At 43.5% G+C, this 24,820-nt stretch overlaps 1 protein-coding gene and 1 long non-coding RNA gene across 3 annotated transcripts in view; one reads left to right on the plus strand and one right to left on the minus strand.

The window, feature by feature from the left end:
- Window positions 1-19,102, minus strand: part of SPIDR (scaffold protein involved in DNA repair) — a 294,732-nt gene extending 275,630 nt beyond the window's left edge. For both annotated transcript variants that reach the window (XM_084849595.1, XM_084849596.1), the window contains exons 1-5: window positions 19,056-19,102; window positions 16,913-17,068; window positions 11,628-11,697; window positions 7,415-7,582; window positions 932-1,092 (exon numbers count right to left, since the gene is read on the minus strand). In XM_084849595.1, coding sequence (XP_084705721.1) covers window positions 932-1,092; window positions 7,415-7,582; window positions 11,628-11,697; window positions 16,913-17,068; window positions 19,056-19,070 — 570 coding nt within the window. In that variant the 5' untranslated portion in view covers window positions 19,071-19,102. The remainder of the gene's footprint in view (window positions 1-931; window positions 1,093-7,414; window positions 7,583-11,627; window positions 11,698-16,912; window positions 17,069-19,055) is intronic.
- On the plus strand, window positions 3,746-18,420 carry LOC146346996 (uncharacterized). The gene is made up of 3 exons (XR_014790123.1): window positions 3,746-3,913; window positions 13,813-13,965; window positions 16,866-18,420. It is a non-coding gene; the product is annotated as an uncharacterized LOC146346996 (long non-coding RNA).
- Window positions 19,103-24,820: the final 5,718 nt, after the last annotated feature.

Genomic DNA, 24,820 nt, shown 5'->3' on the forward strand with positions numbered 1-24,820 from the left:
CACATTTGTTCATTCTAAAATGCTCCCATTGCTTAATCTAAAATAGTCTGCCCATAACCATCAAATATCCTGTATTTATTACATCACTGTGGCTCACAAGGAAAAGACCATGAAACACTCACTTAGCCACAGTTTAACCTGCTTATACTGCATAAATGCCACAACACAGCATACCGTACATCAGATTACATGAGACTACCCTCCTCTAAATCCAACTTTCACTGGGGTGTTCAAGTAATTCCTAAATAAAAAAACACACAAAAAAGAGTTGGTTCTTGTCTCCCTCTACTGGAAATTCTGAGAATACTTTCAAAGTGAACTGAAGGACTTTACAGGCTAAAACATCAGTAAATGGCTCCAACCCATCAATACTCTAAATTCAAGAACCCATAAACATCTATCAATCAGCTCACTACAGTCCATCATTAAAATCTACTTTTAAAAAAAATCTAGTGGGGGTGCCATAAAGATAAAACTGAACTTTTGAAATCCAAACAGGACGAAGAGCAGTATAAAAGTGTTTTCAATAAGTACTCACAGAGAATGAAATGGAGCCATAAAACATTAAAAATTTACAGCATTCTAATAAGGACTAAGTCTATATCAAGAACAGAACCCCCACATCAAAACAGAGGCTGTGCCAAAATGGAGTGATGCTTTTTCACTGGCATCACATTTTTTCACCAAACATTAACCTAACAAAAAATTAGCTGCAACCTTGAAAAAACTCCTTTATCCAAAAATCACTGCATTCCCAAGGTATGCCCATGTTAAGACAGATTTAGATAAATGTTACTCATGTTAACCTAAAACACTAACTACTTTGACAACCTTCAGACCATTTGGGCAAATGAGGTTTCAGGACATAAAATTATCAAGTGGATCTATCCTCTAATACCTAAATTATTTGCAATCAAGAACAATTTCTTACCTTTGAAGGTTCACCTTCCTTCTCTTCATCAGACCTAAAATTGCTGCTTGTGCAAGAATCAGTGTCCAATATGTCCAAAGGAATCACATCAGTTTTTGGTCCATTGTACTGTTCAACATCATAATCACTATCATTCTCCCAATCAATGAATTGTGGTTCATCTTAATGAAAAAAGAAAAATTAGAATTATTAAGACCATCTTTTAAAATGCTAACATCCCCACAGAAGCTTATTTAGAACATAAGAGCTATACTGGAAGTGCTGTCCATCGACTACAGCACTTTGTTCACACAGTGACCAGCCAGCTATCTGTGGGAAACCTACAAGTAGGACATGACTACAATAGCACCATCCTGTTTGTGTTCCCCAGCAGTTGGTATACAAAGGAATACTGCATTCTTATTTCATTCTTTCAAATGTGCCTAACCAAATAAAATATTGAAGCTTGCAAGTTCAACTGTTTCTTATGAGTACTGGTGGCAAGTGAGACTAGTCATTACACCGCAGGAAGGTGCCTCCCTAGAGTAGGTATATAACCCATATAGAGCTACGACTGCCATCTTTCCTACCAGCTTTAGTCCTGTATTCTTAACAGCATGACATGCAGAAATGTTTGCAACCACTTACCTCCATGACAGCAAAAGTAAGTTTCTGTGCATCAGGCTGATGGAAAAAGTCAGTAATGGTGCTACTGATTTCCAAAAGCTCTAATTCAACAACATAAAAGGGGGTGAGGGGGTTAAGTGATGCTATAATAACAGATATGTCCTCAGAATTGTAAAATGAAAACTGGAAGGTAACAAATGCCACTCTGAAACACAACAGAAAGAGCAAATCACATGTAAGTACTAAAGCTGTAGAACATCACACAGTGATCCAATACACTTTTAAAGTTCTCATTTCCAGATTTGTTTAACATTTGCAGAAGTAGATGACAACATACTGTGTGTTGTTTGGTTTTAATTTTTGTGAACCGCCCAGAGAGCTTCGGCTATTGGGCGGTATAGAAATGAAATGAAATAAATAAATAAAACATATTTAGCTATGCAAGCTGATGTTTTCAGATAAATAGACAATAAACTGGAAAATGAGTATTACTTCCATTTCACTAAGAACAGCAGGAAACTACAAAAAGTTGTGCCTGACCCAGTTAGACTAATGCAACATTTACTGAACTAATAAACAAATGCCAGAATAGTCTGCTAAGGAAAGATGGCCATCTAGTGTTTCTGACAACATCATCTATAAAATAGCACCGAGGAGTTATGATAGAGGAAATAAGGCTCTCTTCAAACATTAACCTGCTTCACATGAAACACTATACCAGGATTTAGCACTACATGCACAAGCTGGAACAAACCTGAGCAAAGCCTGAAGCTCACACATTGCCTCTTCCCCTCTTCTCCTCCCACATAGTTGGGAAGATTCTTCCTGAGTTTAATTTTACTTTACATGAAAGCTGGTTTGTCATGGTGCACAACCCAGAGACTGTCAGATTCAAAACAAGCCAACTTCAAGCCGTAATTGTTTTGATGGTTTAACTAATGAGAGGGATTTACTTCAAAAATCCATGTTAGAGTAATACCTTTACTAGGCCAACTCAAAGGTCACAAAAAGTGTGCAAGCATTTTGGTAATCAAAAATATGCTGCCTCTAAAACTGGGGTGGGTAACATATGGTCCTCCAGATATGGTCAAACCGCAACTCCCATCAGTCCTCACAAGTGACTATGCTGGCTGGAGCTGATGGGTGTTGCAGTCCAAGAACATCTGGAAGGCCTGGAAGGTCCATCCCTGCTCTAAAACCTGAAGTTCCATTCTTGTCTATTATGGTTAATAGACATTTGTCTTGCTAAGGTGTCATGCTGTCCAAATGCAAAAAGTGAGCACTCTCTAGGTCTGCACACCTGTCCAGCAGTTTCATATACACTAGTTTGTAAGCAGAGATTAAACACAGTTCTTGACTCAGATGAAATGGGAAACTGTGGTATAACCAATCCTAAAAATGTTCTACTATAGGGCACGAGAGAAAAGGGGACCCTCTGCTTCCTGCTTTTTAACTACACTAACCTATAAGAGGACCTCTCCTTTTATCCCATGACGGCTAAGTATTTTTAGGATCCTTTGATGAGTAAAAATGTGGTGGTTCCAAAAACAAAAACCACCACAGTTATGATCCTGTCCACACGTACAAAATATTTCGTCAATAGTAAACTAAAGTGGGTGGATTGACTCACTGACAAAGATTAAGAGTGAACACCAGAGGTTCTATTTTTCCACAAAAGTAGTACTGGAATCCCACACAATTCCCAATAACCAAGATAGAGCAGGAGAAGATGGAAACTGTAATTTGTAAGAGTTGTAATTTGCCAAATAAGGGGTGGGAACAGCACTATAGAAATGGCAAGGTGGGCTTTGGGTAACTTACACACAACAGGATAACTGAGTTTCAATAGCATAGCATGGGCCACACAAGGGGAAGCATGAAGAGATATAGAACTATGTCAGGAGAAAGAGAGAGAAGTAAAGTCAGAGTGGGTATATTTACTTCGTTTCAGGGGAAGGGAAACCACAAAGGACTTCACTTCATCATTGTCAAGAACTCCGTTTTCTTTTTGTGCTCTCTGTGTCTAACTCCACTTGGCCAGGGTAAAGTGGCACATAGTGTTGCAACTCCCTGCATGTCTGTTATTTCAAGATGCCTCTGATCTTCAAGGCCAGAGTAAGATTCAGTTAACTGGTCTGAATAATCTCAGCTGCATTCCTGTGGGAACTTTCACCCTCCCTTCTGGGGTTTGGGAACACTGTTTCAGTTGACCTGTGATTGTCTAACTAAGATCTTCCTTGGGTTGTCAGGGGTTTGAATGTAAAACGAGGGGGCATGGAGCCACTCATTTGTCTTCGTCTTCATGCTACAACTTGCCCTCAGGCTTATGAGTCTTTGGATCCAGGACTGGGCCCTGTCCTGAAGACTCGGACTTAGGTAATGTATAGAGCAGAGTCAGGAATTTCTTTATTATTTTGCCTGAAGTATTGTTTCCAAAGGTTACTCTGATTTCTGTATGCCTTTTTATCCCTCTTCCATTCCCCCTTGGTAAATACACAATCTCTGCCTCTAGATCTGTGGGTGCTTTCTTCCAAGTGCACCTTAGTACTAAATCCAGAGTCTTCTACTTGTTTACTTGCTACTGTTGATTGCTTCAGGCTTCAGGCTTGTGAATAGGATGGTGAGCCCCTATTCTCTAAATCTCTAGAGCATCCTGTAAGGTCTGAGAGTCCCCTGGCTCAGGCTGAGGTGGACATAAGGGGTGATGGCAGCCTACCTTGGCAATTGCCCCGCCTACACTGCTGGGAGTTAGGGCACCCCCTTCTCTCCCTTTGCACTCGTTGATCACAATTAATCAGAAACTCACAGCAGGCACACAGGCTAACCTGGCATTGATCAGCCATTAGATATGAATTTTGGCCTTTGCCTGGATAGGACTGAGGACCACAATATGCCACCACCCACTCAAAAGCCAATATATCAAAAGTTGGATAATGGAGATGATGGGGAAACTGATGGCTGGCTAAGCCATTATTAAGAACCCCAGAGCCCTAAACAAATGCAGAAAGCAATTCAAAGTACAATTTGGAATGTAGAGCGATGGAACACAATGTTCTCCTTGAGCCCCAACTTAAAGAAAACAACAAAGGCAAGGGAACTTAAGGAATTGAGGCAAGAAAGAGAAGCTAGCTAACTGTCGGGATGCCTGGTCCAATGTTTCATGAGAACCTAGCACAACGCTCTTGACTCTTAGCTTGGCTACAGGAGGAATAAATCACTGCACTTAGTCACAACTCATAGCAGTCATAGCACGTTCTCTGACTGCAAAGCATGGCTCCCTGAGATTCTGAGGGGCTGACAGAAGGCTGAGCTCAGTGTGATCGCGTGGCCACACTGAAATGGAAGTGGCTTGCAGGAAGCAACGGGTGCTTCACAGGGGCAAAGCTCTATCAGGGTATACAAGGCAGCAAGGTAGTGTAATGCTGCTCCTTAAGGGCTTGGGATGTGAGCTGTGTAAAGTGGCAGGGGCATGGAATGGAGAGAGAGGAGAGTGGAATGCAAGTTTGGAAGGAACTGAGGGAGAAGGAGGAAAAGAGGAGGGAGAAATGGTTGGAGGAGAAGAGGCAGCTGCAGAGTGAAACAGAGAAGCTGAGAAGGAAGTTTAGGGAAGGCAGCAGTGTTGTGAAGAAGAGAAAGAGGCAGATAAAGCAGCCTCCAGCCAGAAAGGAAGAGCAAACTTGCACAAGAGAAACCGGCAACAACAGACTGAAGGAACTGGGACAAACAACTGTTGCTGGTCTAACCGCAGTAACACTGTGCTTTGTCATGAACAGTTTAGAGCTTTTCATATTTGGTTTATATAGTTTTGTTATTTCATTAATATTGGTATTTAACAAAAATTCTAAAGTTATATAAATACTGTTACATATTTAGTTGTTTGTCTCTGGAGTGATTGCAATCTGCCCCTCCTCATCCTAATTATAGAAACCTGAGACATTACAGTAGCACAAACAGAAGATAAAACCTCGTCTTAGAAACATGGGTTTGACAACAAAAGAGTAAAGAGGGAATGCTAGGAACAGATCACAAGGAATGGGCAGAAAGCCAGGCAAACCCAGGCAGATCCTGAGGCTGATGCAACAGTGTCCACACTGAGTCCCATGATCAGAAGTACACAGAATGACTGGACTCAAGAACAGTTACAGACTTCATGTCTGGAGGCAATGACTTTGGACAGGCACAGGATGGGGCTGAACAGAGGGCTACAGGGATGAATAGGGCCCTTCCTTTGAAATCCTGACTTCTTGACTGAGTTAAGCCTGGCTGAGCATTACAAAGGCAATGCACCTGAGAGACAATTATGTGGAAGTTCCTAGAACAAAGAAACCATTAGGAATACCCAGATGGTTCATTAACCTGATCTACCTTGAAGAGAGGACACTTCAGGATTGTCCTATATTTCCTGCCAAGGCTTTAAGCTGGCCAATTTAAAGGTACCCTCATAGGTTGCTTGACCAGAGTGGTGACTTGGTAGTCAGGAACACATTTGCATGTACCCAGAGTTCCCAGCTTTGCATCCTGCAGAAGGGTAACTCCTCTTAACCCAATTAGGGCAAAGAACATACAGCCCACAAACTTCAATTACAACAAAGGCAGCTAGCCTAGCATATTGCCATGTAATGTTAAGTACATCAGATGCTTGCACTAGCACCTACCATAAGACTCTATTGCTCCTGGCTACCCTGTGCAGCCTTCCAGAACAATAAAACTTGTTAGACAAGTTACTTATTGATGCCAACAAAAATACACCATCATAGCTGAGCTTTTCAGTAACAATACATAACATCCTATTTGAGCCAAAGAAAATTATTTTAGGTTACTTAAAAGGAGATATAGGAACAGTCAATTTTGAATTGTTATTTACTTTATTTGCTGACATAATTTGTACTGCAGAAAAGTGGAAATCTACACAAATTCCAACCATTACAGATTGGCTTGAAAATATGGGATATTGCATTGTTAATTAAATCGACATAGGGTGCAATCCTATGTGGCTTGCCAGCAGCCTCCAAACTCAGAGGCTGCCGAGTATCCAAAACGGGAGGACAGTGGAAGTGATCTTTGCCTCTGTGCTCCAGGCACCCTGCATTTCTACTAGATGGGCCATTTCTGCTAGATGGAGGGGGAAGGAAAGAGGCTGGAGCGGCTGTAGGATACATCATATCACAGCCACCCTGGTCTCCCCACTCCCCTGCGAATGCCCCCTTTTCCACATCTCCATGCCGTTTTCCGAGCACGGAGAGGGAGCCGCCACGGTTCTATCTCCAGCAGCTATGAGGTATAAGGGGCAGTGAGCACAGTTTCCTGGCTCTGAGGAAACCAAACTATCCTATATGCCATCACCCCCAGACGCTGTGCAGGGGGCATACAATCGTTCCTTTATTTTCAAAAAGCTCTTCAGAAATCACACTGACAGATGGTCCCTGTTTATCCATTATTAGAACAATGTAAGATAAAGTTAAAACATATGTTTCCTTTTCTTTGCTGTAAATAATTATTTTGCTGATTTTTATCATAAGGTTTGTTTGTGTTCATTATATTACAAGTACTAATGTATCTTTCTTTATCATATGTTGTAAATATTGCACCATAAATATTATTTATTACTTTACCTTATGTATATTATTTAATATGTAACACCTCTATTATAATAATTTAAAAATTGCAGCAATAATGGGAGATAGTAATAAATTATCTTTAATAACTGAAAATTTGAATTCTCAGGAATAAACACACTGCGTATTACAGAAGAACCAATTTCTACAATTTAGCAAATGAAGGTTGCTGCTGTCTATTTCATACAGGATGAAACTTAAATAATTTTCAAAGAAACTGATCTTGATACCATGTGTAGGAAACACATGTAAAGACCCTCACCTTCATTATATCCATCCTTCGAGATCAAGTCATATTTTCTATATTTCTCCGCTTTTAGATGAGGAAACTTTGAAATCAAAGTCTTATTTTCACCATCTGAGAAGTCGCTCCCACTGGAGCTCCATACTATGTCAGTGAATTCACTTGAATTCTCACTTTTAGATTTTTCTGTGGAACAGAATATGTAAATACTTAACACAGTAAGTACATCAGAGTATTCCAAAGTATGCGCTCTACAATTGTATTGCAATGTACATGTCACTATATTAAAATACTGAAATGTAACAGGAATCCAGTTTTTTAAAGTGTACTTAAATCATAACCATCGGGTGCTCAAAACTATGAAATTATCTTTTAAACTGATATGAAAATAAATGCCGAAAACTTGAATAATTTACTTGAATAAATGCCAAAAACTAACCCCACACAAAACAGCAAGTACATATGGCATATTTAGAGCAACAAATTTGCAAGAATTATTATTAGCACAATATTTCAGTGTACAAACTGAGTTCAACTCCCATTTAATAAATATCTGAAACAACCTGCATTTGGATGTCTCAATATAAACCACAGTTTATCATGACACGAACATGCCTAGCCTCCTCCCAGGCCTGCACATTCCCCATCTTCCTTCAGTATGGCCATGAGAAGATTGGAAACATTAATTAACCAGAGTTTAGCAAGTGGTCTGAACCATAAACACTGGTTAATCTTAAGCCTGGTTTGCTGAAACAAAACAGCATCATTGTTTCAAACAATGAAAAAATATTTAAGATTAACAGTGGCTTACATATTATCCAAATCCAAGGGCTGTGGTTAATAAAAAATGGAAGCGAAGGCTGGAGGAGAAAACAGGGGCATGGGGAAGAGTCTAGACTCATTCCTAGCTTGATAAAATATGGTTTATCATTACATCCTAACAGAGCCAGTGGGTAAGCAGATTTTTTGACCATGAAAACTCAAGACTTCAAGACTGTGATGTTTATCTTTAGGTTGTTCCTTACACAATATGATAATACTTGGCAGTTATATCATTGCTTTGAGTTCAGCCCAGTATTATTCCCATATTGGAGGTGGAGGGCTGAACCAGAAAACCAGTGCTTTCCAAAAGCCATCTACTAAGTTCATGGCAAAGTCCAGATTTAAACCAGGGACTTCCTAAGTCAGAGCTCACAACTTCTTATACATGCCAAGCACCTGTGAGATCTCAAAAAACAAAGATAAACCAATTTCAGCAGTTAAGGTGATTTGATTTCTGAAGAGTGTAACCAGAGTGTAACACTCTGTCTCCCTGTCTCGCGCACGCTTGCGCTCCCTGTCTCGCGCGCTCTCTGGCTCTCTGTCTGGCTCTGGCGCCCTGTCTGGCGCCCTGTCGCTCTGTCTCGCGCTCTGTCTCTCTCTCGCGCGCTCTCTCTCTCTCTCTCTCGCACGCGCTCTCTCTCTCGCACGCGCTCTCTCTCTCGCACGCGCGCGCTCTCTCTCTCTCTCGCACGCGCGCGCTCTCTCTCTCTCTCGCACGCGCGCGCTCTCTCTCTCTCTCGCACGCGCGCGCTCTCTCTGTCTCTGTCTCTCGCGCTCTCTCTCTCTGTCTCGCTCGCTCTCTCTCTCTGTCTCGCTCGCTCTCTCTCTCTCTCGCGCTCGCTCTCTCTCTCTCTCGCGCTCGCTCTCTCTCTCTCTCGCGCGCGCTCTCTCTCTCTCTCGCGCGCGCTCTCTCTCTCTCTCGCGCGCGCTCTCTCTCTCTCTCGCGCGCTCTCTCTCTCTCTCTCGCACGCGCTCTCTCTCTCTCTCTCGCACGCGCTCTCTCTCTCTCTCTCGCACGCGCTCTCTCTCTCTCTCGCACGCGCTCTCTCTCTCTCTCGCACGCGCTCTCTCTCTCGCTCTCTGTCTCTCTCTCTCGCTCTCTGTCTCTCTCTCTCGCTCTCTGTCTCGCTCTCTCGCTCTCTGTCTCGCTCTCTCGCTCTCTGTCTCGCTCTCTCGCTCTCTGTCTCGCTCTCGCTCTCTGTCTCGCGCTCTCGCTCTCTGTCTCGCGCGCTCGCTCTCTGTCTCTGTCTCGCGCGCTCGCTCTCTGTCTCTGTCTCGCGCGCTCGCTCTCTGTCTCTGTCTCGCGCGCTCGCTCTCTGTCTCTGTCTCGCGCGCTCGCTCTCTGTCTCTGTCTCGCGCGCTCGCTCTCTGTCTCTGTCTCGCGCGCTCGCTCTCTGTCTCTGTCTCGCGCGCTCGCTCTCTGTCTCTGTCTCGCGCTCGCTCTCTGTCTCTGTCTCGCGCTCGCTCTCTGTCTCTGTCTCGCGCTCGCTCTCTGTCTCTGTCTCGCGCTCGCTCTCTGTCTCTGTCTCGCGCTCGCTCTCTGTCTCTGTCTCGCGCTCGCTCTCTGTCTCGCGCTCGCTCTCTCTGTCTCTGTCTCTGTCTCGCGCTCGCTCTCTGTCTCGCTCTCGCTGTCTCGCTCTGTCTCGCTCTCGCTCTCTGTCTCGCTCTCTGTCTCGCTCTCTGTCTCGCGCGCTCGCTCTCTGTCTCGCTCTCGCGCTCGCTCTCTGTCTCGCTCTCGCGCTCTCTGTCTCGCGCGCTCGCTCTCGCGCTCTCTGTCTCGCGCGCTCGCTCTCGCGCTCTCTGTCTCGCGCGCTCGCTCTCGCGCTCTCTGTCTCGCGCGCTCGCTCTCTCTGTCTCTGTCTCGCGCGCTCGCTCTCTCTGTCTCTGTCTCGCGCTCGCTCTCTCTGTCTCGCGCTCGCTCTCTCTGTCTCGCGCTCGCTCTCTCTGTCTCGCGCTCGCTCTCTCTCTCTCGCTCTCTCTCTCTCTCTCTCGCGCTCTCTCTCTCTCTCTCTCGCGCTCTCTCTCTCTCTCTCTCGCGCTCTCTCTCTCTCTCTCGCGCTCTCTCTCTCTCTCTCTCGCGCTCTCTCTCTCTCTCTCTCGCGCTCTCTCTCTCTCTCTCTCGCGCTCTCTCTCTCTCTCTCTCGCGCTCTCTCTCTCTCTCTCTCGCGCTCTCTCTCTCTCTCTCTCGCGCTCTCTCTCTCTCTCGCGCTCTCTCTCTCTCTCGCGCGCTCTCTCTCTCGCGCGCTCTCTCTCTCGCGCGCTCTCTCTCTCTCGCGCTCTCTCTCTCTCGCGCTCTCTCTCTCTCGCGCTCTCTCTCTCTCGCGCTCTCTCTCTCTCGCGCTCTCTCTCTCTCGCGCTCTCTCTCTCTCGCGCTCTCTCTCTCTCGCGCTCTCTGCCTCGCTCTCTGCCTCGCTCTCTGCCTCGCTCTCTGCCTCGCTCTCTGCCTCGCTCTCTGCCTCGCTCTCTGCCTCGCTCTCTCTCGCTCTCTGCCTCGCTCTCTCTCGCTCTCTCTCGCTCTCTGCCTCTGCCTCGCTCTCTGCCTCTGCCTCGCTCTCTGCCTCTGCCTCGCTCTCTGCCTCTGCCTCTGCCTCGCTCTCTGCCTCTGCCTCGCTCTCTGCCTCGCTCTCTGCCTCTGCCTCGCTCTCTGCCTCTGCCTCGCTCTCTGCCTCTGCCTCGCTCTCTGCCTCGCTCTCGCTCTCTGCCTCTGCCGCGCGCACTGTCCCGCGCGCGCACTGTCCCGCGCGCGCACTGTCCCGCGCGCGCACTGTCCCGCGCGCGCACTGTCCCGCGCGCGCACTGTCCCGCGCGCGCACTGTCCCGCGCGCGCACTGTCCCGCGCGCGCACTGTCCCGCGCGCGCACTGTCCCGCGCGCGCACTGTCCCGCGCGCGCACTGTCCCGCGCGCGCACTGCCTCTCTGACTCTCCCTCTCTCCCTCTGACTCTCGCTCTCCCCCGTCAGTCCGTCTCCCTCCCCCTCCCCCCTCCCCGTCTCTCTCTTTCTCCCTCTCCCTCCCCCCACCCGTCTCTCTCTTTCTCTCCCCCCCCGTCTCTCTCTTTCTCTCCCCCCCCGTCTCTCTCTTTCTCTCCCCCCCGTCTCTCTCTTTCTCTCCCCCCCCGTCTCTCTCTTTCTCTCCCCCCCCCGTCTCTCTCTTTCTCTCCCCCCCCCCCGTCTCTCTCTTTCTCCCCCTCTGTCTCGTACCCAGAAAGTTGTATTTTTTTAAAGATTTTGCCAAGTTATGATAATACTGGGGTGGCTGTGTAGAATTTATTTTACAAGGCCAGATATAATTCCAACTAGGCTACCACTAAGTAAGAAGTCATGCAAATCTACCATAGACAAAGCTTTGTGAGTAATACAAACCAGCCCTCTTGTACTGTTAATGTGAAATGATACAATGTCAGTTATACCTCCAATCGAGCTGAGGAATGATGAAAAGCGTTTCTTAACTCTAGATGTTTTTTCTGAAGATCCTTTAGTCTGTTTTAAAAAGTAAATGAATACAAAATCAGTAAGTAACATGAAAACTATTCTTCGACGTTTGCATACATATTCATTTTATTGATTGAACCTGCAATCCTATACCCACTTACCTGGAAGTAAGCCCCATCAATAGCCGCATTAGTTCTGAGTAGACATGTATAGGATTATGCTATACATAAATTATATAGGAGACCCCAGAGAGGCTAACAATCATATTTTAAAATATATAAATCAATATGCAACAAAACAAAAGAATTTTCATTGCAGCAATGGTACTGAAAAAGCAACAATACCAGCAACACACAACAAAAAGTTAGCAGAACCAGAAACAGCAGACACTGTCACAAAAATTATGCTCAAACAGAATGCTTTTCACCATCTGACTGGATGTAATAAGACGGAAGGACATCCAAACCTCCATGGATGAATAACTCCAAAATCTCCACTGAGTATTTTTCAATGGCTACTAGACATGATGGCTACATATTACCTCCAGCATCTGAGGCAGTATGCCTTTGTAGAACACTTACTGAGGAATGCTATTGCATTCATAGCCTGCTATAGCTTTCCCATAGGCTGGTCATTGTGGGAACAGAATGCTGGACTAGATAGGCCTTTGGTCTGATCGAGCAGAGCTCTACTTATGTTCTTAATATTGATAATGAATAACTCCATTCAAGTTATTTTTACTCAGTGTATTTTAGTTTTCTGTTGATCATACATACTATAATAGAAAGGCTAAGACCAAGGTATGTTTACTTTTCCATTCCCTCTTACAATTTTCCAGCAATACTTCTGTCATTTGGGAACTGTTCAAAATGCAGTAGCACTAATCAAGGCATGTGACCATAGTATACATCTGTGCTATCATTTACGTTGCTTGCCTGTAAAGGAGGGGTGGACAACTTGTGACACTCCAGATATTTTAGCCTACAACTCCCAGCATCCCTCACCATTGGTTATGCTAGTTAAAGCTGTTTGGAACTGTAGACCAAAACATCAGGAGGGCCACAAGTTGCCCATCCCTGCTGTAGATTGACAGACTGAATTGAAAATATGATTTTAAAGCCCTGGTAATATTAGACATACTTTTAAAACCTGAACTGGTGGGCATCTAAGTCAGCATTTGAAGAAATGGTCAATCAGGACTTTTAAAACATTTTGCTTCTATCATATGATGGCTAAATGAAAGCCTTATTGGGCTGATAAGAATACTGGCCTGACAAAAGGGAAGCCATTACTCTGATTCCATGTGAAATATTATGTTTATGCTTGCAATTAACCAGAGTGAAACATTTGGTGGCACATTTCAGGTAACAGTTTTAGTTAAGAAATGATGTATTGAGTAGATGCCAGCAAGCTGGATGTAATTAGTTTTAACTAAGGGGGCCAGGTGGGGTTGACATAACTTGGAAGGAATTGAAAGAAAAAGAGAATGCATTGTGCATGTGCGACAGATATGAAAGGGGTGATGAGCGGACATTAATGCAAAATGGCTTAGGATTCTAGTAAAATAGTAATTAAAATGAATACTGCATTTATTCCATATTTTAGGGAAGCTTCCACAAGATGCTTACAAAGATATGTATGCATATCTCATGAAACACATAACAAATATAGCATTTAACCAAAACAAGATCATTAATCCATTTTAGCAAGAAAGGAAGGTAAACTCCACAGAAAGAGAGGAGGAGGGTATAAACGTGGGGAAAGACAGAAGGGGGAGTTAAGCAAGATATATCTAATGCAATTAGCTCTTGTAGTATTGATTTCAGGCAAGACTTTTAGACTTTGAAAAAGGATTCCTCTATCAACAGACTCTGCCTGTTCCATCAATGAGCATTGCCTTAGATTGACTAAAAAGGTTCCAGACTTGTTTCCACCTGAAGATCAGAGGACTGGCCATGCCCCTCTGATGAAGGGGGAAGGGGGGAAGTTGAAGTCGTGGCTATAAATAATTATATTCCCTGTTGTGGTTGGGGCCTTCTAAACAAATGCATTGTACTGTATGGTAGCCCTGTGGGCATTTGGATTGTAGTGTAGCCTTGTAGGCCAATGAATTTTACTTGTACTTAATAACGTTTAGATGTCTCTTTTCACTTTTTATCATAGAATCATAGAATAGTAGGGTTGGAAGGGGCCTACAAGATCATCGAGTCCAATCCCCTGCTCAATGCAGGAATCCAAGTCAGAACATCCCCGCCAGATGGCTGTCCAGCCTCATCCTGAATGCCTCCAGTGTGGGAAAGCCCACTACCTCCATAGGTAATTGGTTCCATTGTCATATTGCTCTAACAGTCAGGAAGTTTTTCCTGATGTTCAGCCGGAATCTGGCTTCCTGTTAACTTGAGCCCATGATTCCATGTCCTGCACTCAGGGATAATCGAGAAGAGATGCTGTCCTTCCTCTCTGTGACAACCTTTCAAGTACTTGAAGAGCGCTATCATATCTCCCCCTCAGTCTTCTCTTCTCAAGGCTAAACATACCCAGTTCTTTCAGTCTCCCTTCATAAGGCTTTGTTTCCAGTCCCCTGAAGCTCCAGTCCCCAGAGGTTGTTGCCCTCCTCTGAACCCTCTCCAGCTTGACTGCATCCTTCTTAAAGTGTGGTGCCCAGAAATGGACACAGTACTCCAGATGAGGCCTAACCAGTGCTGAGTAGAGAATTGGGAAGCTATGCTTCTATTAATGCAGCCCCAAATAGCATTTGCCTTTTTTACAGCCACATCACATTGTTGGCTCATATTCAGCTTGTGAATATGCTGAATATTCAGCATTATTCTGAATATTCAGCGACAACAATTCCAACATCCTTCTCGCTTGTAGTGTGGTTGAACCACGTATCCCCCATTGTGTAACTATGCATTTGGTTTCTTTTTCGTAGGTGCAGAACTTCGCATTTATCCCTATTAAATTTCATTGTTTTCTGCCCAGCGTTCCAGTCTATCAAGAACACTTTGAATTTTGTTTCTGTCTTCCAAAGTATTAGCTATCCCGCCCAATTTTGTGACATCTGCAAATCTGATCAGCGTTCCCTGCACCTCCTCCTCCAAGTTATTAATAAAAATGTTGAAGAGCACTGGGCCCAAGACTGAGCCCTGCGGTACCCCGCTCATTACCTCTCCCCAGTTTGAGAGGATCCCACTGATAAGCACTCTTTGAGTCCAATTCTGTAGCCAACTGTGGATCCACCGGATCGTTGTGTCATCTAGCCCACTTTGAGCTAGTTTGCTCATCAGGATATCATGGGGCACTTTGGTGAAAGCTTTGCTGAAGTCGAGGTATATTATGTCCACAGCATTCCCACAGTCCACAAGGGAGGTTACTTGATCAATGACATCAGATTCGTCTTGACAAATCCATGTTGGCTTCGAGTAATCACAGCATTGCTTTCAAGGTGCTTACACATGGATTGCTTTATCATCTGCTCAAGAATTTTCCAGGGACTGATGTCAGGCTGACTGGTCTGTAGTTCCCAGGTTCCTCCTTTTTACCCTTTTTGAAGATAGGGACAACATTAGCCCTCCTCCAGTCATCTGGCAGTTCACCCGTCCTCCATGATTGCTCAAAGATAATAGACAGTGGTTCTGAGAGTTCTTCTGCCAGTTCCTTTATTACCCTAGGGTGCAGTTCATCTGGCCCTGGAGATCTGAACTCATTCAAAGTAATTCGGTGTTCCTTGACTATATGCCTATTGATCTCAAGCTGCAATCCTGCCCCTTCAGCCTGTACTTCACCTTTGCCAGGGGGGTCATAGACCCTCTTTTGGGAGAAGACTGAGCCAAAGTAGGAATTGAACACTTCTGCCTTTTCCTTGTCATCTGTTATCATTTTACCATCCTAATTTAATAGCTGAACCACCACTTCTTTCCTCTGTTTTTTTACTATGCACATAGCTGAAGAAAGCTTTTTTGTTGCTTTGAGCATCCCTCGCTAACCTCAGCTCTTTCTCAGCTTTAGCCTTCCTGAAGCCATCCCTGCAATTCTGTGCTACCTGCCTGTACTCTTCCTTTGTTACTTGGCCTTCTTTCCACTTCCTCTATGTGTCCTTTTTTGTTTTCAGGTCATCTCTTAGCTTTTTGTGAAGACACATTGGCTTCTTCTGTTGTCTTCTTCCTTTTTTTCTTGATGGAATTGTTTGTAATTGTGCCCTGAGAATTTCCTTTTTTAAAAGCTACCACACATCTTGGACTCCTTTTCTCATTAAGAGTCGCTTGCCATGGGACCTTACCTATCACCATGCTGAGCTTATTAAAATCAGCTTTTATGGTTTGGACTCCTGTTCCTGACTACAGGGTCCAGTTAACCCTTTAACTGACCCAGGTCAGTGCTTACATAACAAGGCTCTAAGAAAAATGCTGACCAATACAGGGGACCAGCACAGATATAACTCTAGAAATCTATTAACCACGGCTAAGAGATGAAAACTGGGTCACAACATTTCTCCCTCTCCCAATCATCTCCCCTCTAACACAAACTACCACCACCCACACACACACAATGGCCTTAACCATGTTTAAGCATTACACTGGCACCCAGTAGTACCAGTGCTTAACATTAACCAGGCTTGCTAGCTAGCTGAGTTTTGTTAAGAGAAAACCCTGGTTAGTATTAACCATAGTTAATGGTAGTACTGGTGTAATACTTAACCATATTTATTAAAATGTCATCAGTCCATGCAGACACTTCCCAAGGCATAGTTAAGACTGACGAGGAAAGGGCAGGTGAATTTGCATTAGTGACTACAGGTAGCGCATGATGTTGCAGCTTGCTCCCAATTGTTTGTAAGTTCACAGTTAAGGAAAGTGTTGACAGTGAAACTACACAGAAACTACTAATGATATGCCATAAACTGTGATTTTTGTTAAGTTCATATAAAAATTATGATTGCAAGTCTTAAACAACTAACAGTTTACTTGACTAATTGGTGAGGACCAATTTTAATCAGCAAAGGCAAATTTTAATTGGTGAAGCTAAGCATTAATTCATTATTTAAAGACTTCTTTTCCTTCTATCACTGAGTGTTATCTTTTGTTAATTAATTGTAAATTATTACAAAAAAGTACCAACTTGAGATTTAGTAATTAATCAGTTAAAAAGGCAGATGATTAAGCAACCAGAATTTTTTTGGCAACCCTGATAAAAATTTCCCTAACTTCTCTTCTTAGCCAGTACGCAGTTCCAAACGTCCCTACAAGAAGAACATACATTTTACCTCCACTGAAGAAGCTGTCTGAAATCCATCACCACAACGAAGCCATGCACTTGACACTGAAGCTGCAGCCACTGCTACCCCAGCATTTCTATTCCCTTCCCCTATAGGCTCTTCATCTGGAAAAGAAGCTAATTCCATGTACCGTGCTCGCTTTCTCTGGAAAGAAAAATATTATTGACTTAATTCACTGGCATTATTTTTTGGAGTTTAATGTAGGGACAGGCAGAATATAGACCTCCAGATTTTGGAACTTCAGCTCCCATCATCCCTGACCATTGGCTATGCTGACAGGGGCTTCTGGAAGTTGAAGCCCAAAACATCTGGAGATCTTCCTTCTGCCCACCCCTGGTTTAGTTTCCCCATGCAACTATTTCAGGTCAAATGCCTGTGGTATATTGGGACAAATAATTAACATGGCGTACTTTTTTTTAGCTTTGTTGTTTACTAAATTCAAGTAAAATGAATATGGTAAATCTATATATGCTAGATCACTCTCTGGGGCAGCCTTCCCTAACTCAGTGTCCTCCAGATGTGTCGGATGTCAATTCCCATCAGCCTTAACCTGCATGATCAATAGTCAGGAATGCTGGGAATTGTAATCCAAAACATTTGAAGAGCCCAGGTTGGGGAAGGCAGCTCTAGAGCATCAGAAAATCTTCCAGTGCATGCTGAATTTTTCCTTTGCAAATGACCCTAATATACATTGGATTTTTTTTTCCAGACGACTCATATCACTAGGTAAAGAGAAGTGTCTTAAAACCTGTTTTGAAAACCAAGGGAATGGGGTGGGGGGCAATCGTAAATCTAGAGTGCATCCCACAATTTGGGGGCAACACTCGAGAAAGCCCTTTTCCAAGGGCCTGACAAAGGGGCCTCACTCTGAGGACAGTGGCGTCCTCAGAAGGGCCTCTTCTGCAGATCGTAATAACCAGACAGATTCATAACAAGACAGGTGGTCCTTTAAAGAGACAGGCTGTTTAGGGCTGTCTCTTTAAACACCCTGAATTGAGCCCAAAAAACAACTGGCAACCAATCCAGGTAGGTCAATACTGGTGTAATATAGTCTTGATACCAGTTACTGCATTATGCACCAATTGAAGCTTTCGAACACTCTTCAAGTGTAGTCCCACACAGAGCACATTACAGTAGTCTAAACATGACATAACCAAGGCATAGATAAGTGTTGGCAAATTAGGCCAACTCAGGAAAGGTTGCAGCTAGCACACTGAAGATCCAGAGACAGCATAGGATCAAGGAGCAATCAAATGCTACAGACCTGATCTTTCAGAGGGAATGCACCCCGTACAGAATGGACTGAACCCCCAAGTCAGGCTTTCTACTGATCAACAGCACCTCCATCTCATCTGGATGTAGCCTCAGCTTGTTCACCTTCATCTAACCCATGTAAGGCTATTGACAGCTTTCTTTGTATTAGATGACAAGGAACAATAAAGCTGGATATCATCAGCATATTGGTGGCACCTGACTCCAAAGCTCTGAATTACTTCTCCCAATAGTTTCATTTCGTTTCAAATTTACCACCTCTATTTTCCACAGATAAACTAGGCTTAATACTACATTAATTCTTATTATTATATAGACAACACACCAGACAACCTTTGTCATAGAATTCATAGTCTTAGCTCCCAACCTTTCATGAATATAGGGACATACCAAAACAAACAGAGAATGGCCACTGAAATACATTGGTCCCCTCCAAACAGTTTTATGAATACACTGAATTTCCCAACAGCCACTGGAACATATTAAACCCAGTGATTAGTCGAGTTTCTCCACTGCATATACCCCTAACACAAAGACATGCTTTCTCCACCCTTAGATAATTTCCTTCTCCCTATACACACCTAAAATGTACAAGGTCCCACTCTCACTCAGAACTGGAAACATCCCCCTGGGTGTTAATTTGAGCCAGGATTCAGGCCAGAATAATGAACATAGGCGCCTCTGGGCACGTGCAGAGTGCCCTTCTCTCATTCTCAGCAGTCTTAACGACTCCCCAAAATATCTAGTATTAGTCAGAAGAAACTCCAGGACCCAAGCCGCAGGCATTAACATTCTCTCTGCACCAATATGACGCTCAAACTCCCACTGTTCACGCATTCCCCTCTCCCCACTGTGGTACCTTTCTGAGGGGCATCTCCTCCTCTTAGAACAGGCCTTCCATTTGTCACGTGACGTGAACGAAAGACCTCGGCCTCAGAGAACGGCGAAAAAATACTTTGTTTCAGCAATAGGATTCAAGCCACGCCCCCTCCCTTCCAGCTTGGCGCCGTTTCATCGGCTGAGCCTTTGATTGGGGGAAACACGGCAAAATGCGTATGACGTAACGACGGAAAAGAAGGCGATGGGTGTTTTTCCTTGCTCTCGCCTCGCGGCGGTTCCCTGACGGCCCTCGGTCTGATCTTGACGCCTTACGCTCGCTGCGCATGCGCCATGTATGAATGGTTCTTTCGAGCTGCAATGAGAGCTTCGCCACTGAGCTAACGGAGACCGTGACATCGCCTCAGAGCCATCAGTAGCAAAATTTGTGTGGGGTCCAATTACATTTGGGTTCCTTCCCTGCTCAACGGTAGATCTGTGTGACAGATGATCATGAGTTAGCCCCTTATCCTGAAGCAGTGTGTATGTATTTAGTCAGTGTCTAATGAAGCTCACTGGGTGACCATGGACCACCATCTCTCAGCCTCTCCTCACCTATCTCAGAGGTGCCTTGAGCACCTTGGTGGGATATGATTGTATTTAAACAACAACTGCATTTATGTAAAGGCCGGGTGTTTCTAAATGAAGCTTTTACTACACCATCACCCTGCCTCATTCACAGAGGTGGGGGCGGGGGGGGGCAGATGACATCTACTCCTAACCGTCCTGTATTTTCCCATCACTTCTTCCATCTGTTAAGAAAAAAGGATGGAAAGGCTACATGATGCCTTCTGATTGCTAGCACTAGGAGACATCCATCTGGAAACACCCAGTACATGTTGCTTTTCCACTACAAAACAGCTAAAGTTACCATACTAAAGCTGCAATCCTACATACACTTAACTTGGGAATAAGCTCCAATGAATATAGTGGGGTTTATTTTGTAAACATGCATAGGATTCTGCTGTAAATCAGAGTTAAAACATCAACATTTAAACAATGGCACAGTTAAAATAATGACTGTATTTTATGGATTATTTGAATGCCTCGTTCTGTTTATTTGAGTTTTCCAACTATTTCAAACATACAGCAGCTTGAAAATCACTGCAACAAGACATTTGAAATCAGGATATCAGTCTTTTCTCTGCTACTCAGTGACTAAGAACTGGGAAATCAGTTAAGCAGTGTTGTTTTAAGCTGTCCTTTATTGTTGGATTTTTTAAAAAAAATGTTTTTAGTTCAAAGTTGTTTTAAGCTATATGTTGTTTGTATACATTGTCTGCGTGTTTTTATGTAAACAGTTTTTAAACTTTGTATATTGTATTTTAATGTTTTAACTTTTGTAAACCGCCCAGAGAGCATCAGCTATGGGAAGGAATAGAAATATATTAAATAAACAAATAATAAAAAATTAAGAATTTAGGCACAGCCCTAAATGATATGCAAAATAAGACATGATTATATACCATTCAAGAAGATAATTGAGATGAAGTCAGTGTTGAATGCTCATAAGCATTTTGGGAACCTGAACCTATCAGCACACCTGTAAATATCATTGGGCATAATCCAGCAACATAGTTTTAAATTCCACTGATTTCAATAGCAGAGTTAGGGACAACTAGTTGTGACACTGCAGATTTATTAAAGTGTTCCTGCTTCTCTTCTTTGTGCTAAAAGCAGCTGCAGGGATGATTTTCATTAAGACCACAGCATAGCAGCAGAGGATTTCACTTTGCCCCTCTGTGCAGATTCCTCAGTACAAATCCACCCCATCCCCCAGCTACTACTAGAAATGGAGAAGAGAACATAGCAGAATTCATATTGTACCTGATGCTTTCTCTTAGACAAAAAGTTGCTTGCAGAGGTAAGATGGATCAACCTGCCTTGAGCTGTGGCCTTTCCATTGTTTTCTGGATACACAGGAAGAAAAGCAACTCTAATGCAGGGATGCACCTAAGTATCACAAAGTTGGCCAGCAAGGCACGTGGGATGCTCTAGAATCAACTGCTTCCCACCATATTGCTTTTAGGCAGGCAAATACACTGTTTTTATTGAATGCAGTGATGATAGAAGCCTGGGGTCTCCAACATGGTGCTTGTGACCTATCAAGCTCCTTGACCCTCCTGAGTTTCATTTTATTTCTTAAGAATTTTAAAAATGATTTTTTTAAAAAACTGGAAAGCTGGTTGGTAGCAAAACGAATTGCTGCTCTCCAGTGCCATCTTTATTTGGGTTCAGAGCAGTGGTTTTGTGTTTTCGAGCTCGAATCCCACCTCTGCCTTGTAATTTGTTTCTTGTGCAAGTTGCTATCCTTTCATTCTCACCAGTGTGGCTTATGAGAAATTAGTGCTTTGTGACAGGCCATGACCACCATGACAGGCATTTTATGTATGGGCAAGTCCTGCCCCATGGCAGCCATTTTGTGAGAATACCCACAGCATTTAATCAAAATTCCAAATGTGCCCACTAAACCAAAAAGGTTGGGGACTCCTGTTCTAGGGTGTGGGGCAATATACAACACATTGGTAGATGCATTTTATGTGGCTACATGTTATATAAGGAAGTTATTGCATTATTCAGATTGCACAAAATGATGGCTTATGTTACAATATGCCATTAGTATATCACCTGCATATGTTAAACTATATGTTTTGCAGTCCTCTCTCTCTTTCTCTCTCTCTCTATATATATATGGAGGATGATAGAGGAATAAGGAAAAATCTTAAGGGAAATCTACTTCTATTAAGTCCTTAGGCTGCAATCCTACGTATACTAGCCCCAATGAACTTAGTGGGACTTACTTCTAAATAAATGTGTACACAATTTCACTGTTAATGTTTTTGATCCCAAACAGCAAACACCATTATTGCAGACCTACAGTGCAATTCTATACATGTCTACTCAGAAGTAAGCACTTTTGAGTTAAATGGGACTTACTCCCAGGTAAGTATGCACAGGATTGCAGTCTAACACTGCAAGCCTATACACATCGACTCAAAAGTAAGCACCACTGAATTCAAGGGACTTGCATCCAGATAAGTGGTTACAGCCCATAAAATGAAATTTTAAAAGTTTACTTTTAAACTTTCCTATCCTTGAAAAAATAGGTATCTTTTTAGTATTCTCAGTTATATAAATTCTGGAGTGCAAACATCAGAAATAAGCAACACTTTGGTGTATGTTTGATTTCAACAGTATCCAACCGTAGTCCTATGTAAACTAGGCCTACTCACTTCAATGGGTCTACTCTGTGTAGGAGTACCACTGGATACTACCCAGTGTCCCTTAACTGAAGATATTTGCTTTATTTCAAATGTTTTTTTTTCATCTTAGAACATCTTCATCTTGTAAAATATACTCCATTGAAGCCCACAGAGATTAATCAACGGTTTTATTAGTTAAAGAGCTGGTGTGGTATAACGGTTAGAGTGTTTAACCTGTCCTGGAGAGAGCCAGGCTCAGATACCCATAGCTCAGTATGTGCTATTGCCACAGTCACTGTCTCTCACAGTATGTGCTATTGCTACCTCTCAGCCCAACCTACCTCACACGGTTGTTGCAAGGATAACATGGGAGCGAAAATCAAGTATTCCACCTTGAGCTCCTTGGAGAAAAGGCAAGATATAAATGATAACCCCTTCATGGATCACTGCCTTGTTGTGGCGAAGGGGCTTCCGCAACTCAGTGAAGCCATAACCTATGCCATGCAGGGCCACTCAAGATGGACAGGTCATGGCAGAGAGTTCTGACAAAATGTGGTCCACTGGAGAAGGAAATGGCAACCCACTCCAGTATTCTTGCCAAGAAAACCCCATGGAACGTATCACAAGGCTAAAAGAGATGACGCCGGAAGATGAGCCCCTCAGGTCGGAAGGTGTCCAATACACTACTGGGGAAGAGCAGAGGGCATTTCCAAGTAGCACCAGAAAGAGTGAAGCGGCTGGGCCAAAGCCAAAAGGACACTCAGCTGTGGATGTGTCTGGTGGTGAAAAGAAAACCTGATGCTGTAAAGAACAGTATTGTTTAGGAACCTGGAAAGTAAGATCAATGAATCAAGGTAAGCTGGAGGTGGTCAAACATGAGATGACAAGACTGAACATTGACATCTTGGGATCAGCGAACTAAAATGGACAGGCATGGGCGAATTTAATTCAGGTGACCATTATATCTACTACTGTGGGCAAGAATCCCTTAGAAGAAATGGAGTAGCACTCATAGTCAACAAAAGGGTGGGAAAAGCAGTACTGGGGTACAATCTCAAAAACGATAGAATGATCTCAGTATGAATCCAAGGCAAACTATTCAACATCACAGTAATTCAAGTCTATGCCCCAACCACTGATGCCGAAGAAGCTGAGGTTAATCGGTTCTATGAAGACTTACAACACCTTCTAGAACTAACACCAAAAAAAGATGTTCTCTTCATCATAGGGGATTGGAATGCCAAAGTAGGAAGTCAAGAAATCACTGGGATAACAGGTAAGCATGGCCTGGATGTACAAAATGAAGCAGGATAAAGGCTAATAGAGTTTTGTCAAGAGAACACGCTGATCATAGCAAACACTCTTTTCCAACAGCACAAGAGGCGACTCTACACATGGACATCATCAGACGGTCAATACAGAAATCAGATTGATTATGTCCTTTGCAGCCAAAGATGGAGAAGCTCTATACAGTCAGTCAAAACAAGACCTGGAGCTGACTGTGGCTCAGATCATGAGCTGCTTCTTGCAAAATTTCGGCTTAAATTGAAGAACGGAGGGAAAACCACTAAACCATTCAGGTATGACCTAAATCATATCCCTTATGAATATACAGTGGAGGTGACAAATAGATTTCAGGGATTAGACCTGATAGACAGAGTGCCTGAGGAACTATGGATGGAGGTCTGTAACATTGTTCAGGAGGCAGCAACTCAATCCATCCCAAAGAAAAAGAAATGCAAGAAAGCAAAGTGGCTGTCTGATGAGGGGTTTACAAGTAGCAGAGGAAAGAAGGGAAGTGAAATGGGAGAAAGGGGAAGATATACCCAACTGAATGCAGATTTCCAGAGAACAGCATGGAGAGACAATAAGGCCTTCTTAAATAACAATGCAAAGAAACCGAGGAAAACAATAGAATGGGAAAGACTAGAGATCTTTTCAAGGAAATCGGAGATCTCAAGGGAACGTTTTGTGCAAAGACGGGCATGATAAAGGACAAAGAAGGCAGGGACCTAACAGAAGCAGATGAGATTAAGAAGAGGTGGCAAGAATACACAGAAGAACTATACAGGAAAGATCTGAATGTCCCTGATAGCCATGATAGTGCGATCACTGAACTTGAGCTGGACATCCTCGAGAGTGAAGTCAAGTGGGCCTTAGGAAGCATTACTAACAACAAAGCTAGCGGAGATGACACTATTCCAGCTGAGCTATTTAAGATCCTAAAAGATGATGCTGTTAAAGTGCTGCACTCAATGTGCCAACAGATTTGGAACACTCAACAGTGGCCACAAGACTGGAAAAGGTCAGTTTACATTCCAATTCCAAAGAAGGGCAATGCCAAAGAGTGTACAAACTAACGTACAATTGCGCTCATTTCACATGCCAACAAGGTGATGCTCAAAATCCTACAAGCTAGGCTTCAGCAGTATGTGAACCGAGAACTACCGGAAGTACAAGCTGGGTTTCGAAGAGGCAGAGTTACTAGAGATCAAATCGCCAACATTCGCTGGATCATGGAGAAAGCAAGAGAATTCCAGAAAAA

This window comes from Heloderma suspectum, chromosome 4, assembly GCF_057233095.1.
Source record: "Heloderma suspectum isolate Gila_16-S chromosome 4, 16-S_ref, whole genome shotgun sequence".
Lineage (NCBI taxonomy): Eukaryota > Metazoa > Chordata > Lepidosauria > Squamata > Helodermatidae > Heloderma > Heloderma suspectum.